This window comes from Sorex fumeus, unplaced genomic scaffold, assembly GCF_029834395.1.
Source record: "Sorex fumeus unplaced genomic scaffold, SorFum_2.1 ptg000098l, whole genome shotgun sequence".
Lineage (NCBI taxonomy): Eukaryota > Metazoa > Chordata > Mammalia > Eulipotyphla > Soricidae > Sorex > Sorex fumeus.
The window spans coordinates 71,670,161-71,696,484 of NW_026606155.1; the positions used below are offsets into that span (position 1 = coordinate 71,670,161).

A 26,324-nucleotide genomic window follows, 5' to 3' on the forward strand; every position below is an offset into this window, starting at 1 on the left:
CTCTCTTAGAGTTGTTAGCATTTTTGTTGCTATTGTTGGATTTTGTGAGTCTTAGCTAATTATTAACCCTTTGTCAGATGTGCAGTGAGTAAATATTTCCTCCCATTCAGAAGGATATCTTGAAATTTCAGCCCCTATTTCTTTGGCAGGAACACATCTTTACCTGCCCTCAACCTCCCTAAAGCATGCTTACCTGCCTCTTCAGTCAGCTTCTTAGGGGAAGGGTTGTCCCTGCCTGGAGAGAGGCAGTGTCAGACAATGACAGGGCTTTTATTTGCCCTCAGCTTAGGAACCATTACTTTAGGTTTTCTCTTTCTTTTCTTCACATCCTACTTGCTGGTTACTCAAGTAAGAGTTTTCTATGGGAATTGTATGGTTTTCTTTCCTGTCAGAATCAGGGCAAGATTAGGGGTAGGACTCTGATTTATTTATTTATTTTTACCTTTTTTTCTTGCTTTTTGGGTCACACCGGTGATGCACAGGGGTTACTCCTGGCTCTGCACTCAGGAATTACTCCTGGTAGTGCTCGGGGGACAATATGGGATGCTGGGAATTGAAGCCGGGTTGGCCTCATGCAAGGCAAATGCCCTACCTGCTGTAATATTGCTCCAGCCCCCAGGAATCTGATTTATAAGGAAGAAATATCACCTTTCCCCAGAAGAGAGGAGGCTATATGATGAGAATGTACACGATAGTCTGAATACTTGAGTCTGCCTCTCCCCAAATGTGAAAACCCTGCCCTCCAGTGTGATGGCACTGGGGAGAGAGGCCTTTGGAGGGAATTAAGATTAGATGAAAACATGAGGATAAGACCACCACGAACCACTTATAAGAGAACTTGTTTCTGCTCTCTGACCTTCTACCATATGGAGCTATACATTAAATTGCTTCTACAAATCGGGAGATCAGCATTCACCACACACCAAATCTGCCAGTGGCTTTATCCTGGACTTCTAGTCCAGAACTGTGAGCAAGCATTTCTATTGCTTATAAATCACCCATCCCATGGAGTTCTCTTGGAGTCATTAAGAACTTGGAAGGTCTATCTGGGCCAAAGACGATGATACTTATTCAGCATTTTTATCAGGACCCGGCACTGTCATTTAACATTATGTTCAATTATTTGTTATTAAAATGAGCTCTAAGACCCATGAGAATAAGTTTTCTGAGAAAGAGCATAGGGTAGGCTCTGATGACTATCATAACTAAGAAGAATTTTATTAAAGATGAATTAGCAGGAGATACATATTCTGTATGTTGGGACGTCTGGCATATAGAAATTTAGAAGCATGTCTACATGAAGGGTCTTTAACGGTTTCCAATGCCATCAATAAAAGTTATTTTGAGCATATATAAATGTTTAAATTTTATGTTTATGGTACTCTATGAAAATATTTTATATGCAATAAAATTTAAGCAAAAACATACATTTTTAAAAAGATGCAATAAAAATAAATATTGAAAAGTTATTCTTTTCTCTGCATTCTAATAGATGATTTTTTGTCTCCCTGAGTTTTAGAGCACTTACTCTTCCACTTCTGTAGGGTTTCAGGTGGGGTGGAGAGACACCAGCATAAAATCTACAGAGGGCTGTATGTTGTCCTATGCCTTCTAACCCAAACTCAGGCAACCAAGGATGCTCTAGTCGCCTTTGTTCCTCTGGAGCACTTTGTGGGGACAGTGATAGAACACTTCAGTTAACTGCAGGTTGATTCCTATTTCTGTATGTTTCCTTAACACATCCTGAGACATGGCAAGCATTTACTGACTTTTGAGTTTTATTTTTCAGTAAGAAAAAAAAAGTCTTTATGTTCATCACATTTCCTCTGCTTTAGCTCTCTGCTTTCTCAAGGCTTGAAAGACACAATCACTGTAGAGTTGGAGGGAGGGAATGATAAAGACAGTCTTACTCTCTACATTGGCTTTTCTCCAGACCTAAAAACTTACCTTTCAGAGGCAGAGAGATAATACAGGTAACACACTTGCCTTTCATGCAGTCACCCTGGGTTCCATCTCGGGCATCCCATATGGTCTCCAAGCACCACCAGGAGTGATTCCTGAGTGCAGAGCCAGAAGTAACCCCTGACCATTGCCAAGTGTGGCCCCAAAACAAAACAAACAAATAAAACCCCCAAATAGTTTACCTTTCATATCCCTTGGACTGAGGTAACTTCTAACCCCATACTTTACTACCAGTGCTGCTATATCCTGAAGTGACCAAGACAGTGCTTGAGAATCTGAGTATGAAAGGAAATGTAAGATACATTTTATCCAAGCAAAGCAAACTAAGAAAAAATATATAAATATGAATTTTTTCTTTAAAAAAGAAAGCCAGAGTTTTTCAGCAAAATGCTTATCAATGCCAGATTTGTTAGACTAGCAACATCTCTAAACATTTAGACATTTTCCTCATGCACTTTGTTTTCTCTAAGCTCCTATATTCACAGAGAAAATACACATTTCTTGTATCCATGACACAAGCTACTTTTTTTTTTGCTTCTGACATTTATAATAAAGATACTTATGCTTGATTTAGTTTTAGGTTTGTAAAGGATGTTTATGTAATAACATATGTTCTAAAAAACAATGGCTATTGTGAAAATTAATGAATATTCAAAATTATATGAGATGATGTAAATGATTCTGCAGTAAAGCTTACTAAGCTCCTTTGTGTTGTCTCAGAAGCTATAAAAAGCCGGGTGCAAAGTCTTTTTTCTGTTTCAGATGAATTATTTCACTGAAAGCAGGCTGTGTAAGTGTTTTTTATTTTCAAATAAAGTGATGAGTTTTTCCTCTGAAATCTAAAACAAAGTTGTGAATTTAAACCTTTGCAATGGGAAACAAAGAAACCTGATTAGTGTCACCAGCCCTGCCTCTTGAACACACCAAAGCCAGCCTACCCAACAGCCATTAGCTCCTTGGGGAAGGCGGGCCTCTCCCCAAAGTGTAAAACAATATTAGTCCAAATCACTTATGGTGATTCTACTACTAGTGGTTTGCATAGAGGTAACCCTGTGGCCCAGTTCTGGCCAATCAAGGAAATATGCTGATACTCTTCTGAGAAAGTTTCTCTGACTAAGCTTTCAGTTAGACTACATTTATTAGAGAGGCTGATAAAATCTCAAGGCCGAACTCGGCTGCCAAAATGAAGAAAGACAAAAATTACTGTCTGTACTTTCCATGCACGTATGCTGGCATCAGATGCATCCATCGAGGACCTGATAGTACAAGCATGAAAGATCAAGTACGACATCATTGGTCTGACTGAGACAAGAAGGCATCAATCACATCACACCCATTTTCAACACCAGAGAAGAACTGTTCCTCAGAGCATGCGACAAAAGAGGCATCGGAGGTGTCAGTGTCCTTGTCAACACGAACTTGGCCATGAGCGTTGATTCATTCGAATGCCTAACAACCCGAATCGGACGATTACACTTAAATAGATATGGCTCACTGCCGGCAGTTTCTATCTTCGTTGTCTACACACCAACATCCAGTTATGATGAAGGAGAAATTGAGAAATTCTACATGGAGCTGGAGAAGTTCTATAAAGAAGACCACACCTTCTACAAGATCACTGTCGGTGATTTTAATGCCAACATAGGACTGAGAAGATCAGCCAAAGAACTCCACATCGGAACCCATGGCCTAGAATGGAACGAACAGGGTGAGAGACTGTCTGAGTTTATCATGTCAACCAAAACCATCCATGGTAACTCACAGTTCCAGAAGGCTGAATCTAAACATTGGACTTGGGAGTCTCCTGATGGACGGTTCCACAACGAAATTGACCACATCATATACAATCGAGGGTTTTGCCTGACCCATGTTGCTGTTGTCCCAAAATTCCAAACGGGATCTGACCAGCTTCTTCTTCATGAAAAATTCTACTTCACAGAGTGGGGAGAAAGAGCTGCAAAATTTAAGAAGAGAACTCCCAGAACAACCACCTAATGGGAGCTCTTTGGCACTATTGCGGCAACATGGGAAGATGCCATCAATGACAACACTGACGAGGAATATGATCGACTGGTTCAGCACCTCCATGATTGTGCAAGGAGCGCCAAGAGAGAGATAGACACAAAAAAGTTTGTCTTCAAGAACTCTTGAGCTTATTTGCCAATGTGGCTTGGCGCAAGCCTCAGGCAACTGCAAGTGAATGTCTGAGCTTGCAAAGCAGTGCAGAGAAGTGATAAAGGAAGACCTCAAAGAGAGAAGAGCAGCAGTGCTGGTAGATGTGGGAGAAGCTGGGAAAATCATTTGCACTGACCGCCTGTCTTTTGCCAACTACAAGACCAAGATGACTTCCCTCCAACATCCTGATGAATCTCTCACATCTTCCAGAAGGGCAATGGAGAAGATTATCCAGGACTTCTATTCAGATCTCTTCGATAGCCACATCCACCTGCCCACATACAAATTCCACAGGAGGTTATGTCGTTCCCAACATTCTCCCTTCCGAAATCTGACACGCCATTTCGTCAGTAAAGAAACAAACAGCACCCGACCCAGACAAGGTCAGACCTGAACACCTGAAGAACCTGCCGTCAGTACTCATCAATACGCTGGCTCAGCTCTTCACACGGTACCTGTCTGACTGCAAGGTTCCGTCCCAGTGCAAAACCAGCAGGACTGCACTACTGTACAAGAAGGGAGACATCCACGACATTGGCAACTCTCGCCCTATCTGCCTGTTGTCTGTCATCTACAAGTTGTTCACTCAAGTCATCCTGAATAGGATTAGCAGAACACTAGATTAAGGACAACCATGAGAGCAAGCCGGGTCCCGCAAAGGATTCAGCATGATTGACCATATCCACACGATAACCAAGCTCATTGAGGTTTCTCAGGAGTTCAAGATGCTGCTCTGTCTAACGTTCATTGATTTAAAGAAGGCCTTTGATTTGTTGAAATGGAACTGGTCATCGAAGCCCTAGCCAAACAGAGTGTTCAAACTCAATACATCAGGGTCCTCCATGAGCTCTATTACAGATTCACTACCAGGATCTCACCATTCTACAAAGAAGTGATCATTGACATCAAGAGAGGGGTTCATCAGGGTTATACCATTTCACCGAAACTCTTCAGTGCCACCCTTGAGAATGTCATGCAATGACTGGAATGGGAAGGAATGGGAGTGAAGATAGACGGTCGGCAACCACGCCACCTCCGCTTTGCTGATGACATCATTCTAATAACACCAAACATTAGCCAAGCAGCACAAATACTGGCCAACTTCAACTGTGAGTGTGGAAAGGTCGGACTATAGCTAAATCTCAATGTTTATCAGACAATGTTTATGAGAAATAGTCTCATTCCTGACGTTTCATTTGCTCTCAACTGAACAAACATCTCCGAATGCAACAGTTCTGTATACCTAGGTCGAGAAGTCAACAAGACAAATGACCTGGCACCCGAGTTGCTCAGGAGGAAGAGAGCAGCTTGGAACACCTTCAAGAGTGTCGAAGAAATAGTTAAGAGGACGAAGAACCTCCTGCTCCGGGCACATCTCTTTGATTCCACTGTTCTTCCTGCATTAACACACGCCTCAGAAACCTGGTCCCTACGAAAACAGAATGAGAATGCTATTCGGGTCTCCCAAAGAGGAATTGAAAGAGTTATGCTTGGAGTATCACGCATCACTCAAATGAGAGAAAGAATCCGGAGTTCCGACTTCTGTCGACGGTCAAGAATCAGGAACGCTGTCTCGTTTGCCAAGGCGTCGAAAATCAGATGGGCTGGACAAGTAATGAGATTTGGAGACGACTGCTGGACTAGAGTCATTACCAACTGGATTCCACGGGACATCAAAAGATCGCAATGACCGCCCACCTATGAGGTGGTCAGATTTCTTTGTCAAGACCCTGAACGATCGGTTTGAGGCTCTTCGTGTTCCTAGAACGAGCAGACACCATTGGGCTACACTAGCATGTGACAGGGATGAATGGAGATGTTACTGGCGCCCACTCGAGCAAATCTATGAGTAACGGGATGTCAAGTGATCAAGTGATCAAGTGTCATTTATTAGACTTTGGAGGCATTCAAATAATTAAGACAAGAGGCGCTCAATGGAGAAAAGAGATATAAACAAATATGATATAACTTGATGGATATCCTATGTAATTTGCTAAGGAAAAAAAATAAGACATAATAAAAACTTTCCAGGGATAAAGGATTAGTGCTTGAAGCCATGAATTTGATCCCTATTACCACCAAGTGTGGTCCCAGTAGTTCCACTGTTTGGGATTTCTGGTGTGACCTCTGGCACTTCGGCCACAGGCATTTGGGATTTCCACAATGCATGTGAGTACCACAGTTAAAAAACATCTGCTCCCAGATGGAAACTACAACCAGAATTGGGCAAGCTGAATCAGTATGACTTCCCTAGACTCCTGCTGAAACCTAACAAATGAGCATTCGTACTTCCATTCATGAAAGCAACAGTGAAGGGAAGGGAGAAAATGAATGTTGTAATAAAGGAAATCTATTTGATAGGGAGTCATCCTGGTGGAGGGTGTGATGTTGGAACACTGTATATGCATGAAACCTTATCATTAGCATTATTGTAAATCATAGTGCCTTAAATAAAAAAATTTTAAAGTCAATTTTGGGGAAACTTTATATCTTGACAGCTTAGCTGACAGTCTTAGTTTGGAACATGGCACATTACCCACATATTAGGATTTTTTTCTTTGTTCTTTGGCAACTTTGGACATTTTCCTTTATGTAGATTTCATACAATTATTTTCCATTTACCCTTATTCTTTTTACTGCTGCATTTCTGAATAGATTCTTCTCAGTTATATTTTTGACTGCCATCAATATGTATAAAGTTCTTACAGCATGTTTTAAAATAATTTATAATCTTGGTTTCCTAATAAATTATTGGTTCATTGTCTTCAATTTCTAGGAAGTCAATGGTAATATAAAAAACAATGTAAGGCTGATCTATTTTAATATTTTGGGGGTTTTAAAAAACCTGGCCTATTAAATTGATTTCCTGCACAGTATTAGAGAGTAGTGATCGTATCATTATCTTCTTCTGACATTAATTGAATGATAATTAGGGAATGTTGTTCCTCTACATTTAAAAATTTCAATATATTTATAGCTTTCATTTGATTAGAATTCAGTTGAAGTGTGCATTCTTTGTGACATACTGGCTTCAATCCTCAGTACCACACGCACAAAGATTCATGGTGATGCAAGTCTTTTTCTGACTTCTTTGGAAATTATTTTAATGTATTTTTCTCCTGTAAATAATAAATACAATAGATTTCTTTAGAGTAAACTGCATTTTCATTTGAGAAAGAAAACTTCTTGGCCATATACATTACTCTTTTTAACAGATTGTTGAATCAACTATTACTAAAATTCTTTTGCATCTATTCACAAGGAAACTCAGTCATACTCATATGTTTCTCAATCAGATTGGATTAAAGTTTAATAAAAACCCTGCACTCCTCACCAAGGACTTCTTAGTACATTGGTGACAGGAATGGAATCTGGCTGCAGAGGGAATGCACTGTTCCCAGTCTGTCACTGTGTGAAGAGGCCCCAAAGCCTGCAGAATATTCTTTGGCCATAGAGACATACCATCAGATCTTTAGCATCTACTGAAAATCAGAGGCTTTAAAATCCCCTGGTGGAAGCTGTGGTGTTAGAACATTGTATGCATGAAACTATCATTAACGGGACTGTAAATTATGGTGTGTTGGGAACTAGATAGACAGACAGGGAGAGCAGTTTATGGATTCTTTCAATCCCGAATACTACCCTGGAATGCTGCCTGGTGGGGTTCTGTACCCATTTTCTGCCTCCTTGCTTGAACATTCTGCTGAACGATGATTACCATAACTTGACACCCTCAGATATGTAAAAGTGTAACCTGGATAGATAAGATAGTTAGGCACCTGATCCAAGAACATTGTTGGTTTTTTTTTTATGACCACTGGTTCTAAGCAATAAATACTATACATGGGAGATAGTTGGGCTCTCAGTCCTCAGGCTGTTATCCCCATGACCCCACGCTTTTTCTGTCTTCTGTCTTTTTTTTTGTCTTTTTTGGGTAACACACGCTATGCACAGGGGTTACTCTTGGCTCTGCACTCAGGAGTTACTCCTGGCGGTGCTTGGGGAACCACATGGAATGCTGGGGATCGAACCCCAGTCAGCCGTGAGCAAGGCAAACGCCCTCCATGCTGTACTATAGCTGCAACCCCTCTGTCTTTTGTCTTAAATCTTGTGGCACCCATGCTTCAGGACAGTTTACCCAGGGTTGGTGCCCAGCAATGACACCTCAAAAAAGTTGGGGAAAAGGTATATCTAGGGGACTTGAGAGTTAGTACAAAGTTAAAATGCTTGCTTTACACATGGCTGACCCTGTCTACATGGTGCCAGGAGCACAGAGCCAGTAATATCCCCTAAACACCATTGACTGTGACCCCAAGCTCCACCTCACCCCAATTTCCCCGATTTTACTCTCCTCCTACAGTCCACTCCAATTGGTGTCTACCACTGGCTGAATTCAACTGCAAGCATAGAGACCAAGGAAGACTGTTAACTCTTTCCCTGAACTCAGTACCCCTGAACACACAAAACAGAGAATTGCTGGGTGTGACCCCAAAAGAAAAAAAGAACAGAGAAGTGTGGAAAGGGCATCTAGAGGGACAGAGAAAAAGTAGCCAACCCAATTTTCTATTTCCAGTTTTATAGGAAGGACTGGAGGGATGAGGTTGTGAGACAGTCATAAGGGAAAGACTTATTCAGGGACGAGTATAGGTCAAGGAACTACTCATCTACCTCAAGTCAAATAATAAGCCCAGATCAGAAGCGACCACACGTGTTTATTTCTGAGTAAAAAAATCCAAACATTTTACTGTTCTGGGAAAGTTTTCCTCTAAGAACTTGGACCCAAAGTTGGTTCGTGAGAACCTGAAACTCCCCACGAAGCCCCTGTTTTACCCCAAGGGCCATGGCCGCACCCTCTGGATCATCTTGCATCACAGTTTAGGGGAGTAGCCAGCCACCACAATGTTCTCTCCGGTGATGAAACTGGCATCAGAGGAACACAGGAAGGACACGATGCCTGCACACTCCTCGGGCTCCCCAAACCTAAGGGGAATAAAGAGGAGGTGAGGGTGCAACACTGAATTCTCGCCTCAGGTCCTGCAGGCCGAGGGGAGTCTCACATTGACCCCTACAGAACAATAACTCACAGAATTCCCATCAAATCCCATCAAAGAAAAGGTCAAGGTGGGTTCCGCAGATTCATGCCCACCCTCCAACCCCAGGACTGAGCTGACCTCAGACTGAACCAGGGGGTTGGCCAGTAGTCTGGGAGAAAAATGAGGATCTGTCTCTTCTTGAACTGAACTTCCACCCCATCCCCACCCTCCAGGTAGACACAGACCAGGAATCCCAAGCTCGACCTACCGCTGCAAGCTGAAGACTTTATTATATTCAGATAACACGTTTGGCATAATTTTCTCCTGGGAAAGATTGCAAATCAGAGTTAGGCAAAGGAAAAGTGGCAGGGATGGGATAGAGATATGGGAGTACTGGGGACCTTATGCAGACAGTGAGGAGGATGATCCTGTTTCAGTGACAGGGGTAGGTTGCCCTCAGAAACAACAGACCCCACAGAAAGGGGAAAGATTGCCATCAAAGGCCTCTGAATAGTGTCCTGGATGGGAGTGGGAAGAAGCCATGTTTGTGGCCCATTTGTTCCAGGCTCCAGGTGGGAGCTTGGCCAGGGATGGGACAGCAGAGACTGAGGCACTCAAGAGAGCAGGGAGAAGAAGCAGCTGTTATGACCCTCACCACTTGAACAGCAAAACAGCCCTTACCACTTGAACAAAGTCCGTGTTGATTATTCCTGGCACCAGGCAGTTGACCCGGATGTTCTTAGGAGCCAGCTCCATAGCCAGAGACTTAGTGAGGCCCAACAGGGCTGTTTTGCTGGTGTTGTAGACTCCCAGCTTCTGAAAAGCAAATGCGGATAAAGGCAGTTGGAAGTGGGACCTACCAGCCCAGGACTCTGGGCCCCAGACTCAGCAGAGGCACTTAGCTCTTGTTTCCAACTAAGCGTCCTTAATGAGACCCAACACCCTTTTCAAGGAATAATGATTCAAGGTGGAGGGGCTTCTTTCAGTTTATAGAAGCATCAAGAAGCCACTACTCTGTGTGTCTAAGCTTGACACTGAGAACGCCACACCATGCTTCTGGACACTCAGGACAGGGCACGAAGAAACCCACAGCCAGGACTTGTTTTATTGCAAACTGATGGTGCCCATAACACTACATGGCTAATTGCTGTCAGATTTTGGGGATCTTAGTGTCCAGTGAGATGACAGAATCCCATTGAGCATGATGCTGGCATTACACACTTTTTTTTGGCAGGGGTGGAGGGGTGCTGGTGGTGGTGGTGGATGGGTTTGGGCCTTATCCAGCAGTGCTCAGGGCTGATTTCTGGCTCTGTGGTCAGGGATCACTCCTGGCAGGCTCCAGGGATCATGTGGGTTGCTGGGCCATATCCTCATACTATCATTCTAGCCTGTGTTACACGTCTTAATGCCACATCTGTGATCCAGAGCAGTTCACCCCTGCAAGGTGGGGTCAAGTGTGCCTCCCCCCTCCACCCATCTCCACATCAGACTTCAAACTCACTGGCATGGGCAGGTACCCTGCTATGGAGGAGACCAGGACCACCGAGCCGCCCCTGCAAGGAGAAAGGCAGATGAGTGAAGTCAAGAAAACATTCAATGAAAACACCAGACATGGTGTGAGTATAAAGTAATAATATTGAAGGTGCATGAAAAACCACCAGTAAGAGTATTGCAAATAACAGAACCTACAAAAACTGCTTGATAAAAAAATTCAATACAAATAAAAAACAATAACACTACTATTGTAAATAAGTGGACATGAAATAATTTTAAAAACCACATCTGTTCAGGAGGCAGCTTATGGATACTTTCTCTGACTTTGACTTAATGCTTCAGCAGACATATAGGAAGCCTGCCCATCTGCTGTTTTTGAAAGAATAAAGTTGTTCATTGATTTTTTTAAAAAAAGAATGATTATAATGGGCTAGAGCAATAGCACAGTCAGTAGGGCGTTTGCCTTGCATGCAGCCGACCTGGGTTCGATTCCTCTGCCCCTCTCTGAGAGCCCGGCAAGCTACTGAGAGTATTTCGCCCACACGGCAAAGCTTGGCAAGCTACACATGATGTATTCAATTTGCCAAACACAGTAACAACAAGCCTCATAATTTGTTGTGAGATGTTACTGGTGCCCACTCGAGCAAATCGATGGACAACGGGAGGACAGTGCTACAGTGCTATAGTGCTGTTGACAACCAGCACTAATGAGAATAATATTAATAGTAATAAAGCGCCAGACAGGCCAGGACATGGTCTAAGAGGAAGCCAGCTAGAGGTTCATGGTAAGGAGGCGGGGGACACCTGGAAGGCAGTGGGCAGCTGACGGGGTCAGGGACACCTGTGGCCCAAGGGCATTTCCCGGCAGTGGCCTTAGGTTCCTAGGAGGCTCTCAAGAGCAGAAAGCCCCTCTCCCCACCATCCTGCCCCGACACAAAGGAGCCAGGCTGGGCAGGGGAAGATGAGGTGGGACAGTTGTCACCCTGCCCCCCTCACTCAAGGGCCCCAGAACAGGGCAGAGTGAGGGAGCCAGGGCAGGACTTGGAACGGTCAGGACCCTCTTTGCCTGCAGCTGCCGCTCGGGAGGCAAAGTCTGTGATCTCCAAGTCAGCAGCAGGGCAGGGAGAGGAAAGCAGGGCCGCCACCAGCAACAAATCTTCACCACAAGGTCGCTGGGGAGGGATCCAAGGAAGGACACAGCCCATCCCTCCTGCCATCCTCCGCTTCCCGGGCTTTCCCGAGAGCTCCAAAAGATGATTCTCGGAGACCCCAGAGTCCGCTCTCTTCTCACCCCCTCTTCTCCATGTGGGGCAGCAGCCGGCTCAGCAGCAGGGCCGGGGCCTTCACGTTCACGCCCAGGATCTGGAATCAGAGTAATGGGGAGGGGTGGGCGGGAGGCAGGCAGTGCGTGCAGTGCCCATTCTTGGGCCACACTCGAGCTGAGCTCTGTGAGGAAGGGTGAGTTGCAGTGCTCTGTGAGTCCCTGTGAGGGACAGACCCCTCCAAGAGAAGAAAGCTGCAGCCTCTGTCCTTCTCAGGCCAAGAGGGGGCCACAATAATCAGTGACTCACGGTGCCCAGTGTGGAGGGACTGGACAGTCACACTCGGGCAAGGGTTGGGAATCAGAGACAGGGAACAGGAGGTGACAGCAAAGGTCTACATGAGTCCTTGTCTGTCAGGAAATGATACGAAACAGGATTTTTTTTTCTTTTTTGCTGGTACAGCCCAATAGCCTGGGCTGAAGAGATAGCACAGAGGGTAGGGCATTTGCCTTGAATGAGGCCAACTGGGATCAACTCCCTGCATCTGAAAAGGTCCCCTGAGCACCTATAGGTGTGATCCCTGAGTGCAGCCCTGCACAAGCAAGCCCTGAACATTGTCAGGCATGATCCCCCAAACCCCAAAAAAGACAAAACAAAAACCCGATTGTGCCTTTGGGATGTGTGTAGAGAATGATTGGGAGGAGAATCAGGAAAGTTATGGAACATGAGGACTGAAATAAGGACCCAAGCAGGGTCTTCAAGAGAGAGGGAGAGAGAAGCTAAGGAAGGGGTGTGTTCCCAGCCCAGGAGTTTCTCACACAAGGATGGGTGGGGCTGGGCAAGACCACAGGGGGACCTCAAGTCATCAGGATTGGAGGCCACAGGAGCAATCGTGTCCCTGACAGTCTTGACAGGCCTCGTGAACTCCTGCTGGGAGGGCTGAGATGGATGGGGTGGTGGGGGTCTCTTCTGTGTGCAGGGAGGCGACTCTGGGACAGACAGACCAAGGGCCCCAAGGGGATGCCAGTGAGTCCAAACCTCAGGACCCTTTGCGTGGGTAAACAGTTACTCTGGCATCTCAGATCCTTGGAGAGTCAGTGCAGAAGGGGTTGCTGGCACCTGGCATGGGTCGGGTGGCTGGTGCCCACTGACACTGATGGCACTTGGGTCAGGTGAGTTTCCTTCCCACCCACAGAGTCAATATTGACATGTATGAGACTCTGTGTGTGTTTGTGTGTGTAAAGGGTCAAAAGAGAGGGTAGAAGATCCCTCACCAGAAACTGGAGAAATAGTACAGTGGGTGGGTGTTTGCCTCGCATGCAGTTGGCCCAGACTCCATTCCCAGCATCTTATATAAGCACAGCGCAAGGAGTAAGTCCTGAGCAACTCTGGGTGTGACCCCCCTACCCCGCCCCCCCAAAAAAGAGGATCCCATACCAGGCCTCACCTTGTCCCACACCTCTTCACTGGCACCCAGGGTGCTCCCGACCAGGGGGTTGACTCCTGCCACACACACCAGGAAGTCCACACCCCCATCATGCTCCAGTGCCTGTGAAGGAAGTAACAGAAGACGGGAGGTGAAGGGATGGAATAAGGGATGCCCAGGAACTCTCTCGCTCCCCAGGGAGACTGGAAACATAAGGAAGGGCAAATACCCAGTACCCCAAAGCCTGTGTGGGAGGGCAGCTGGAGCTGTGGACAGCGGCTGAGACTCAGCCGAGAGACGCAGCTGAGAGGCTCTCATGGCACCCATTTCCATTTCTAAAAGATGTCAGGCTACTAGCCTGGCCCACCTGTCATGATTTTCACTCACTGTCTTTATGCTCCTTTCTTCCCATTCCCATCTTTAATAAATTCCTCTTCCACCCTTCCCCTCTCTGGAACGCCTCTTTCTTTGGCCTCATACACGCCCAATCTATTCTTTATAGCATGCATCTGCCCATCTCGTGTTCCTGCAGTTGTTGTCTCTCCTGCTCTACGACTGTCACTGCCACATAGACACAGAGCTTCATCCAGACCTCAACTCTCCTGCACTCTCCACCTCCACCCCTCTGGCGCATAGGAGCTGGCCTGCTCTAAGGCACACAAATCACCGGGGATCTTTACAAATGCAGATCCTGGCTGAGAAATAGTATAGTTTGGTTAACAGGTTTGTCTTACACATGATGACTGGACCTGGCTTTGATCCCTGGCACCACATATGGTTCCCCAATCTTGGGGGATCAAATCCAAGCACCAGCACTGAAATCTGCCACACAGCCAGGAATAAGTCCTGAGTTCAGCTAGTGTGGCCTCCAAACCTCCCCAAATAATTCTATAAAAGAAAATTCAGATCCCAGTCAGCCATTCTGGTGACAGTTGAGCATGTTAATTTCCCACAATGTCCCAGCTCAGGCCTGCACCAGCCTCTGGCTTCCAGACCACCCGTTGAGGATCAGGATTCTCATCCAGAGACCTCTGCACTCCCTCATGCCAGGAACATCTCTTCTGAGTCACTCCTGGGTGTCTATTTGTCCTATCTCCCCAACAGCTCCTCTTCTGGGTGACATCTTTTATTGACTTAGATGCTAATACCAGAGACCCCAACCTCTCCTGCCAGGGTGGAATCTGCACATCTCCATGTCCCTCACCTTGGCCACAAGCTGCTCCTGGTCCGCGGCCTTCCCCACGTGGCACACCGTACCCGTCACGCTCAGTCCCTCCCTCTGCAGCATGGCAAGAGCACTGTCCACGTTCTGCTGCTTCCGGCTGCTGATCACCACATGGGCCCCATCCCTAGCCAGACGCCGGGCCACGGCCAGACCAATCCTGCAGAATGAAAAGGTTGTGATGATGGCACCACCTATCCCCCCTCTCCCCTGAAACCCTCATCATGACATACTAGATATATTGTATATATGTAGACGTATATACTAGATACACTAGCGTATCCCTTGAGTTGTTTCAAGTTCTCTCAAGAGAAGAGGAAGTGTTGGATGACTGTGTACTTTATCAGGTTTCTGCCAAAATGACCACATTTAATTCCAACAAGTTATAATTACATCAGTTTAATCTGACTTAATACAGAAAGTAAGAAAATGTCGATATCAATTTGTGAAATGAAGTTTTCCAAAACAATGTTCTGACAGAAAAGTTGTAAACAGCCTTAAACAGTTGTAAATAATTGTCCCCAGACTATCTAGTAGAGGATCTTCAGTTCCATTTTCTCTTTGTTCTAACAGGAGACCGCGGGTACAAAACTTAATTTCTCTAAGCCCAGTACTTTTCCTCTGACTTGCAGATGAAAGTCTAAAACTTTCCCTCTATCTCCTCACTCCCTCCAATTCCATCTCTGCAATATTACCATGGGGTTAGTTAAGTTGCTGGCAGGAAGGGAGCACAAAGGCAGAGTTCCCCTCTCTTGAATGAACCAACTCTCTGGCATGTGGAATGTTGGTTCTGTTCTCTGGTCATGAAGGCCTCACCTTAGGGGATCTCACAAGGATGTAAACATCATGGAGAAATCTGCAATGATCTTTAGTTCAAAATATGGGGGTGGGTGGGAATCTGGAGCTGGTATAGAAAAGGAAAGGTAAGTGAAGAGAAAAATGTTTTTGAAGTGGGGTAACCCCCCAAATTACCCCTGCTCCCACCTGTGATAAGCACTCATTATAGATTATTGCTAAGTTGGAGGGGTAGTAGAGTTGGAGGGACAGAAGAGGAAATGTGACAGAGTAGAGGGTCTTCTCAAAAAACTCTCTGAGTTGTCTTGAGATGTTCTGTCCACTGCCCCACAGCCCAGAGGGGGCTTTCCAAAACTCTCTGACTCTGAAAGAGAAGGACACCTTGAACTGCTCCCTTGGGCCACTAGTGGGTGGGGAGAAGAATTTCCCAATGACAAGTTAAATAAAATCTTAGAGTTCTCCAGTTGTGAGTGGTGGTAGGGACTACGTGCCTCTGATCAGCTCAGAAGCAGCAGGGTGTTTGCAGTCTTGGCATGCAGACCTGGTTTCAGAAGAAACTCTGAGATTTGGAGTTAAATGTAGAGACAAGAGTTGTACAGTGAGGAGAGGGTGTCACAAAAAGGTGAGTGAGCAGGGTGAGACTGCAGATCTTGCCTCTGGGTGGTGATGTTAACCTCTCCTCGTCTGGTTCCTGCTGGGGCACTTCCATCACTCACCCTTTTGTGGACCCAGCGACTATGGCCACTTTTTTATCCAGCTTTCTGCCAGCTCTGCTGCTGCTCATTCTTGCTGAGAGGGGGACCAAGGAGCAATGAAGGGCCTTGAAGACTTCTGGCACTGCCCTGAACATGGTAGTCAATCTCTGGTTTCCCTCTTGAGGATTCAAAGTTGGAGAAGAACCTGTAAAGACAATTATATGGTGAAATGCATTCACTTGGTGTTTCCAAAAAGCTGCCGTGGGAGCTTCCCTTGAAGGCTCACGTCCAAGTCCTACTACCTCACAACTTTGCAGGGAAGTAGTGCTCCCCATAGCCCATCTCCAGATGGGCTTCCCCATCACCCTGAGACTCACACTACTACAGCAGAAGTAGTGAGCCCTACTTGATGCCCAAGTGACTGTCTTGTCTTTGTACCCCAAACAAGGAAGGGAACTATATTCTTCTTCACGGTCTTCCATGCATCAAATCCTCCCACAGAGAAACAGCTCTGGATTTAACTCCTTTTATTTTTCTTTTTTGGGTCACACCCAGTGATGCACAGGGGTTACTCCTGGCTCTGCACTCAGGAATTACTGCTGGAAGTGCTTGGGTGACCATACAAGATGCTGGGGATTGAACCCGGGCCAGCCGTGTACAAGGCAAACACCCTACCCGCTGTGCTACCGCTCCAGCCCCTGGACTTAATTCTTGATTTCCTCCAGACTGTGGCAACCTCTTGAGGTCCTTGTCACCTCCCCACCTTACTGCCTTATCCTTGTCCCACAGTTCCCCACCTCAGTAAACATCATTGGCCGCTCATCAGAGAAACTAAACCTGTCCACCTCTCTAACAGGAAGTTTGCTTCCTTTCAACCAAAACCAATTCTCATCCAGCTGGAGGAAAAGCCCAGCCTCTCCCTATGGAGATCTCCACCATCACCCCTCCTGAACCCCAGGTCTACTCCCCACCCCACATACCCAAAGAGCCCCCCACAGTTGTGACCGTAATTGCAGCCACAACTTCTATAGGAACAGCTTTGTCTTAGCTCACATCAGCCCTCTCACACCTCCTCAGATGAAGAAACAATCACTGCCCTACGTGCCTCAGAGGTGAGGCAAGGAATTATTTATAAGATGGATCAGGGATTTATAAGATAGTGCAGGGGGTAAGGCATTTGCTGAGCACAAGGTTGAACCGGGTTTGATCCCCCAACCCCACATATGGTCCCCAAGCACCACCAGGAATGATTCTTGAGGATAGAACTAGGAGTAAATCCTAAGCACCTCTTGAGTGCAACCCTCTCCTCCTATGCACCCCCAAATAGCATCCTGGTAAACTGTGAGGAAACTGAAGACTGAGAACTAAAGGCAGATAGCAAAATGTATATTTGTGACTGGGTCATCACGTGTGTGTGTGTGTGTGTGTGTATGAGAGAGAGAGAGAGAGAGAGAGAGAGAGAGAGAGAGAGAGAGATGCAGTGAGGCAGGGATGAGGTAGAAACAGTGTCCTGTAGATAGAGAAGGGAGCACCAAATAAAGGGTGTTGGGAGGATCCTTCCAGGATGGGAGAAGCATGCTGAAAGTAGACTATAGACCAAACATGATTGCCACTCAATGCCTCTTTTGCAAACTACAACACCCAAAAGGAGAGAGAGAACAAAAGGGAATGCCCTGCCACAGAGGAAGTGGGGGATGGGGGGGATGGGAGGGATACTGGGACCCGTGGTGGTGGAAAATGGGCACTGGTGAAGGGATGGGTACTTGATCATTATATAACTGAAACCCAAGCACAAAAATTTGTAAGTCTACCAACTGTACCTCATGGTGTTTCACTAATAAAAATTAAAAAAATAATAAATTAAATTAAAAAAGAAAAAAAGAGAAACAGTGTTCTGTGAGGTGGACCCTGACTCTGACCCAGAAATGGAATTTCAGGATGTGTGGGAGAGGATAGAGGAGAGGGCTGCGGTAGAACGATACTGGAACGCTGATGGTGGATGTGCATAGTGGCATTGAACCCTGAAACATGTAAAATTTGCATTTTTTGAAACCAATCTTGCCTCAATAAAAATATTTAAGAGAGTATAATGCACATTTCCAATAATGTGTAATATCATTTGATAATGTCAAGTGGGTTGCCTTTGGTTTTGTGGGAAACAAACATTCAATCCTGCCGTTCAAGCCCTGATCTTCTGAGAGTAACCATAAAACAAAATCTGTAGCTCTACTTTTGGTTCAAAAAACAGTGCACACAATTGCTATATCTCCCCCTCCAAAGAGAAAGATGCAGCAGGGGGCAGTGAGCTGCATCTGCCATCCTCTCTGCAGTTCAACCATCATCTTAGTCTTCTAAAACATATCATTAAAAAAATCATAGTGTATAGATATTTGTATGTATTTATACAAGAGAACAAGTATGCATTTTTCATGCATGCTGTGTACATTATAAATAATATAGAATCACATAAAATACATATAAGTAAACATGCGTGTTTTAGAAGATATGAGTTAGTGAGCAAAAACTCTGTTAGTAGACCTAGGATGACCCAATCTGTCTACTAGGAACCTAAAATCTCTAAGTGCATAGCTAAAGGTGTGAAAATTTTTTAACAGATTTTACTCTTCATAATTTTTAGTAAGTGCTGACTGATATTCTACCTTCAAATCCTAATAGTCTTTCATAGTCCACTGCTGTATATATAATTGGTCATTGCAAAAAACTGCTTTTCATTTTGGAAAACTTTTAGATGTACTGAAAGATTTACAAAAGCAGAATAGAGAATTCCTGAACACCCTCAGTCCAGTCTCTGTAATGTTACAATATTAGGTAAAGCAATGACACACTTTTCAAAAATAAAAAATGAGAGACTGGAGAGATAGTAAATTTGCTTCACATGTGGCTAGCCCAGGTTTGATCTCTGGCATCCCATGTGGTTGCCTGAACCTTGCCAGAAGTCATCCCTGAGCACAGAACCAGGAGTAAGCCCTGAGCACTGTCAGGTGTGACCTAAACAAACAAAAAAGTAAGAAATGAGCAAACTGCAACCATATTATTACATGAATCTGCATTCTTTCTTCCTACCTCAGTTGTTTTTCACTCAAGTCCTTTCACTGTTCTAGGATCCAGTCATGACCCCACATTGTATTGGATCATCAGCTCTCTGTAGTCTCCTATTCAGGATATTGTCTCAGTTTTTCATGACCTTGACAGGAATTTGAAGTGTATTGGTCCTTTCCCTTCCTTCCTTCCTTCCTTCCTTCCTTCCTTCCTTCCTTCCTTCCTTCCTCTTTCTTTCATTCTTTCTTTCCCTTTATTCCTCTCTTTGTCTTTCTTCTCATTATTTTTCTGCCTCTTTCCTTCTTTCTCCCCTCCTCTCTCCCTCTTTCTATCTCTCTATCCATCTTTCTTTCTTTCTCTCTTTCTACCTTTCTTTCTATCTTTCTCTCTTCTATCTTTCTCTCCCTCCTCTCTATCCTTCTTTCTCTCTCTATCATTTTTTCTTTCTCTCTTTCTCCTTTTCTCTCTTCTCTCTTTCTCTATCTCCTTCTCTTTCTTTCTTTCTTTAATTATTTATTTCCTTCCTCCTTCCTTCCTTCCTTCCTTCCTTCCTTCCTTCCTTCCTTCCTTCCTTCCTTTTTTCCTGCAGACATTAGTCCAAGGAGGATCCCTGAAAGAAACAGAACCACTTACCTGAGGTTCAGAACTCTCTGGCAGTGTTTGTTCTATGAGTTTGGAACAGAGAGTGGTGCTCTGCAGTCTGGAGTGTGGCTGATCCCTTAGTGCTGGGCTATATAAGCGTTTCATCCCATCTTCCCTTGTCATTCAGGGTAATCCCGTGGAATTCAGGTGATCACTCGCCTACCCAGTCTCCAGCCCCTTGTTGTGTCATAAAATATCTTATCAAAGTGTGGTATATTTGGGTTCACCTGCAAACAGCCCTCCAAGGCATTGTCCTGCTGCCAAGGCTGGCTCCTTCTCACAACAGGACCTGATGGAGGGCAAGAATGCAATGCAGGAACAAGGGCACAGGGTAATAAGTGTTAGGAGGAGAGGAGCTGAGAAAAATGGTGGACAGTGATTTGACAATGTGTGTGTATGTGCACAAATGCACTGTGCATTTCTTGACACTTGACACTTGACACTATATTTTTTTCAAATAATATGAAGGAAATTCAGATCAGAAAAAATCAAATGCTTACTATTTGCAGATGACACAATACTAGATCTAGAAAACCTAAAGACTCTACAAAAGTGCTCTAGAAACAATAAACTTTTACAGTAAAGTGGCAGGCTACAAAATCAATGCACATAAATCTATGTGCATTTTTCTGAGCTTCTCTATGTTCTAGTAATGGAATTGAAGAAGAAAATCTTTTTATAAGTCCCATTTACAGTTGTGCTCAGAAAATCAAGTACCTGGAAATCAATTTAACAGAAGAGATGAAGGAGTTGTACAAATAAAACTATAAACCACTACTATAGAAGTAAAAGAGGACACAAGGAAATAGAAACACATCCCCTGTTTGTGGATTGGTATATCAATATTGTCAAAATGGCAATCTTGCCCAAAGCATTATACAGATTCAACACAATCCCTATACAAATAGTCATGACGTTTTAAAAAGACATAGATCAAACACTGTTGAAATTTATACAGAGTAATAAACACCCCTCAATAGCCAAAGCAATACTAGAAAAAAAGAAAGATGGGAGGCCTCTCTCGGCCCAATTCTAAACTGTACTACAAAACTATAGTAGTCAAAAAAGTGTGTTGCTCCAGGTCCCAAACAGAGCCGAGATCTCCAGGAAGTCCCAGATGGGGTAGGTGCCACATTCCGCCTCCTCCAGACGGAACCCCAGTGACCATGAGCCTCTACAAGCATAGCTCGGGCATGCGGGAACCAGGACTTTTACTCCAAACCGCGCGGCTGCTTATGCGGCCGCACAACATCTCCTTATATACAAAGTGATCAATGGAAAGTAAATTATCCAACGTTTCTCCCTGAAAATCAGGTTTAACTCTTTTACAATCCACAACACCCAATAGGAGAGAAAGAACAAAAGGGAATGCCCTGCCACAGAGGCAGGGTGGGATGGGGGTGGGTGGGAGAGATACTGGGATCCGTGGTGGTGGGAAATGGTCACTGGTGGAGGGATGGGTATTCAAAATAAATAAATAAATAAATAATTTTTTAAAAAGAGTGTGTTACTGGACTAAGGACAGGTTCTCAGATTAATTAAATAGAATAGTCCGGAAATAGATTCTCAGATAAATGGACAGTTACTCTTTGACAAAGGAGGGAAAATTCTCTTCAACAAATGGTAATGGAAAAAATGGTCACTTGCATGCAAAAAAAAATGAACTTGACATTTTGGTGCCATTTATATATTTCATAAAATAATATTAAGGGAATCCAAATCAGAAAAGAAATCAAATGTTTACTATTTTCAGATGACACAACACTATATCTAGAAAACCCTAAAGACTACAAAAAAGCTTCTAGAAACAATAAGCTTGTACAGTAAAGTGTCAGGCTACAAAACCAGTGCACATAAACTCATGTACATTTTTCTAACACTGTACAGTAAGTAAAATCAAAATGTACTAAATACCTTGATATCAGAACTGATTCAATAAATTATATTGAGGAATACATGCATAGGTAGAAACACTTCATGACATTAAATCTAGAGGTAATTTCAATGATTTGATGTCAGTGGCCAAACAAATGAAAACAAAGATAAACAAATGGGAATGCATTTAACTAAAATGTTTCCATTCTACTAAAACACAATGACCAAAATACAAAGACACCCCATACACTGGGAGGCAACATTTGCTCACCACTTACCTGACTAAGGATTAATATTAAAGATATATAATACTTTGGTAGAACTTTATATGGGAAAAATACCCTATCAAAATGGGGGAAAGGGATGAACAGAAACTTCTTCAAAGAAGACAAAGAGATGGCCAAAAAGTATACAAAAATGCTCTCCATCACTTATTATCAGGAAAATATAAATCAAAATAACAATAGAACTATTTCAGAGTAGTGAGATGGCACACATCACAGAGACCAAAAACAACCAGTATTAATGTGGACGTGGGGGAAAAATGACCCTCATATACTGCTAGTGGGACTATCTACTGACCCAGACTTTTGGAAAAACAGCATGGACACTTATTGAAAGCCTAGGAATTGATTTCCCATATGACCCAGCAATTTATAAATTTACATAAACTTTTTTAAGTATTTCAGGAAAACATAGATAGAAACACTTCATGACATTAAATATAGAGGTAATTTCAATGATTCAATGTCTGGCATCTAGCCCAAGAACCCAAAAACTCCATTCAGAAAAGATATTTGCATCCCTGTTTACTGCAGCACTAGCCAAATCTGGAAACAACCCAAATGTCCAAGAACAGATGATTCTGTGAAGAATCTATTGTACATATACGCAATGGCATACTACTTGGCTACAAGATGGAATCATGCAACTGACTGCTATGTGGATGATCTGGAGACTATCGTGCTTAGTGAAGTTAGGAGAGGAACAAATACAAAATGTTCGCTTTCACATGCAGGATATAAAAAAGTATGATAGAGAAATAAAAACATACAAAAGAAACGAAAGATGAGAACTTGATTAAGTAGGAGGTTTATCAGAGGGGAGGGAGACACAGGGACAGTAGTGGACAGAATCACTCTCTGGAGTAAGCAGCGGTGGAAATTTATGTATGACACCCTCCCAAAGACCATTTATACACCTTGGTGCTTAAAATAAATTTATAAGTATTTATATATCACAACAAAGGGAGATGCAGAAATTCAGACATAGCTTTGGGGGATGTGGAGTGTCTCACTGAGGTACTGCAGCAATACAGCAATGAGGAAACACATTAATAGGCTCTTGCCAGATTCAGTCCACCTCTGACTTTCTTTCTTTGTCAAAATGAATTAGATGCTCACATCCCTGACATGTGCTTGGAAGTTCTATTTGTGACATCATGTTTCCAAAAGCCAAGTTTGGAAACTCTGTATATTTCCAAACAGTCTATTTCCAAACATAAATTTGGAAACTCTGCTGGTCTCCTGCCACCACACACTGAGACTCCATTTTTAGGGGCACTGGAAACATTTGCAAAAGGACACAATGAGACACTGAACACCTTTGAAAAAAATGTGTTTATCTGACCTCTGAAGTACTTTCACCCTACATCTGACATACATTTCTTCAATTGTGAAATATTTTGGAAGAACAGAATAGAACAGTGTCATATACCAATAATCACAGCTAACAAATATTGCCATTTTGCCCTATCTGCTTCATGTTCAAAAATAAGCTAAGACACTCAAAACAGATTAGAAGCTCCCTCTGGGCTGATACACTTATTCTAGCAGTGGCATTTGCACAGTTGTTAGCTATGTGGCTTTCTGAGAAAGGAGCATCAGGCCATAGTGCTCACACACCCAGCCGTGGAGGTCACCAAGATTTATACTCCTTTAGTTGGTGACTTGCTCATGTGTTTATCAGGGAACAGCTCTCACTGAGGCGCACAAGGCCTAGTTGTGATGCTCCCTGGGCATCCCTGTCATGCTCACACATGTGCTTATGAGGGGCTGCACTTCCTGGCTCTCCTGTACATCTTGTTTTCAGTTGTGGTAAGCAATGGGGGTTACAACCACTTTTTGTGGCATTTAAACATACCCAGCTGTGGTGCAGTCAGAAATTTCATGCAGGGCTAGGGAATACAGTCAACAGAGCTACCAAGCTCAATTGGCAAAGCTGCCATGATTGTGCTCAGCATATGAACAGCAGGAATTTAAGCTCGTGACCATATGATTGTAAGGCAGGTGCTCTAAGCAGTTACCCCATTCCTTTAGGTCCCATTTCTGAGAATCTTACAGAGTCTGTAAATGTGCAGAAACTTTTTTCCTTTTCATTTAAAATCTTTTTTTCATTGTATGGTAATATTATTGATTTGGTCTATTAAATTTGTTGCTAAAAATTGCTGTATGTTCTTATTAATTTCAATACTTGTTATAGACTCTACATCAGAGACTTTGTTAACTGATGAATTTATATACTTTTCATTCTCTTCTCTGTTGCATTTATTAGAGCCTCTGGTATAAGGTTAAATGATACAGTATTAGTGAAGCAGTGATTGTCATTAAAATGATTCAATTTAATTTAATGTCAATGACTGTCATTGTCATTAAGATTCATTTTTAGTGAATTATTTATTGTGGTAGGATTCTGTATAAGGTTAAAAATTTGTTTTTGCTTAGAATGTTGAGCATTTGCCTTGCATGTGTGAAGCTCTGGTTTTTCCACTAGCACTGCAAAAAAAAGTATACCTATCTAGTATTAATTTGATAAGAGGTTTTCTTTTATAAATCACAAATATATTTTTCTTTTTTTTCCCTTTTTTTTCCACAGTGGTAGGGTGTTTGCCTTGCACGCAGCCAACATGGCCAACCCGAGTTCGATTCCTCCGCCCCTCTCGGGGAGCCCGGCAAGCTACCGAGAGTATCTCGCCCGCACGGCAGAGCCTGGCAAGCTCCCGGTGACGTATTCGATATGCCAGACACAATAACAACAAAGTCTCCAATGGAGACGTTACTGGGCCCGCTCAAGCTAATCGATGAACAACGGGAGGACAGTGACAGTGACAGTTTTTCCACTCCTGCCACCCCAATTCGGCCCCCCCAAATCAGAAATATATTAAATTCTATTATAGGAGATTTTGCTTCTATTAAGATAAATAATGAATTGCTCCTTTTAGCTATTAAAACACTGAATTATAGTGATGAATTTTCTGTTGTTGAACATCGTTGTATACTTGGAATAAACCCTACGTGCTATGACTATATATATATTTTTTAATTTTACAATCACACAATGAGCAAACACTCATCCCTCCACCAGTGCACATTCCCCACCACCAATATTCCCGATATACCCCCCCTTTCCCACCCTCCCCCGCCACCATGGCAGACATGATGATGACTGTATTTTGTACGTAACTATTACAACCTTAAAATGCTTTTGTTATCCTTAAAACTCTTTGTTTTAGTTGAAGTAATGATGTATTATGACATAGATTTAAAGAAGGTGTCATTATTAAATCTGTTTTTGCACATCAAGGTGTATTCTACATTAAGCTCACCACTAAAATCTCAACTCTATCCTTCCTTTACCGTAAATCGCCCCTTTATCCAGTGTGCCCCCTTTCCTCATTTTTAATAACCAGTAGTTGGTCTTGTAGTCAATAAATTTTTTGTTTGTTTACTCATTTGTTCAGTTTCTGTAAATACCACAAATGAAAGAGGCAATATGATATTTGTCTTTCTTCATGTGACTTGTTCAGCTTAGTGATTTCTTTGCATCTATGTTTGTCATTGAAATTGATCTGTAATTGTCACTTACTCCAGCTCAAAATTTATTACTTACAGTGAGATACAGGTTTATCTTTTAAGTAGGGATGCATAAGCCAAAAGAGAAAAATCACTCCCACCCCAGTAATGAAAAAGTACAGATAACCTACAAAACTATAATTTTTCTGGACTCCTTCAGAGAACTGAGGCAGCCATAAAAATTGAATTCTAGAGATTAAACGCTGGCCCCTCAGAGTGCAGGTGGGACTTTTGTGAAAGCATGGATGGAAAGGTGTCTTCCATAGAAAGGGTTGGAAGAAAGCAACTTAAATATTAATGGAGTTTTAGGGGGTATGGTGCCACCAGCAGGTCAATCTGTACCTGTGAGGCGAGTGTATTAGTAGCCTAATGCACCTTCAGACTTCCAGATACCCCAGAATTGCTGCTGTGCCTTTGGCCAGATCCCAAAAACTTGGGGCAAAGTTTACCAAGAAAGTAAACAGCCAAAAGTTAGGTATGTGGAGACACCCACAAACCACCTCCGACTCAGCTATATAATTGGAGGCATGGCCTCTCTGGTTCCTGATCAGACTGCTTAACAGCCATGATCCCAGAGACTCAGAAACAAGTCTCAAAACCCAGCAGCTTTTGGTAGAAATGTGTCCGGACCCCCACAATAGGTTACTGTCGTGGGGCCACCCCAGGGAGAAAGGGTGCTATCCCTCCGCATGCTTCCCCTTGGCAGCTCAGTGGCCACCATCCACCAGAGGCTATTGAACAGTAAGGTTTAGCCCCTCAGTGACAAGACACGTGGGACCTCACAGAATAGGGGTGGATCCTCCCTGTCCCAATGAGATCTCCAGTCGCCACC

General features: G+C 43.6%; 2 protein-coding genes across 3 annotated transcripts in view; both read right to left on the reverse strand.

The window, feature by feature from the left end:
• Nucleotides 1-26,324, reverse strand: part of LOC130041170 (dehydrogenase/reductase SDR family member 4) — a 330,800-nt gene that overhangs the window by 166,162 nt on the left and 138,314 nt on the right. The window lies entirely within an intron of this gene.
• LOC130041173 (dehydrogenase/reductase SDR family member 2, mitochondrial-like) lies at nt 9,006-16,162 on the reverse strand. The gene is made up of 8 exons (XM_056133219.1): nt 16,086-16,162; nt 14,557-14,734; nt 13,374-13,475; nt 11,956-12,026; nt 10,672-10,723; nt 9,852-9,986; nt 9,439-9,494; nt 9,006-9,117 (listed from the first exon to the last, which is right to left on the reverse strand). The coding sequence occupies exons 1-8, from the start codon at nt 16,151-16,153 to the stop codon at nt 9,006-9,008; spliced, it is 774 nt and encodes a 257-aa protein (XP_055989194.1). The 5' UTR covers nt 16,154-16,162.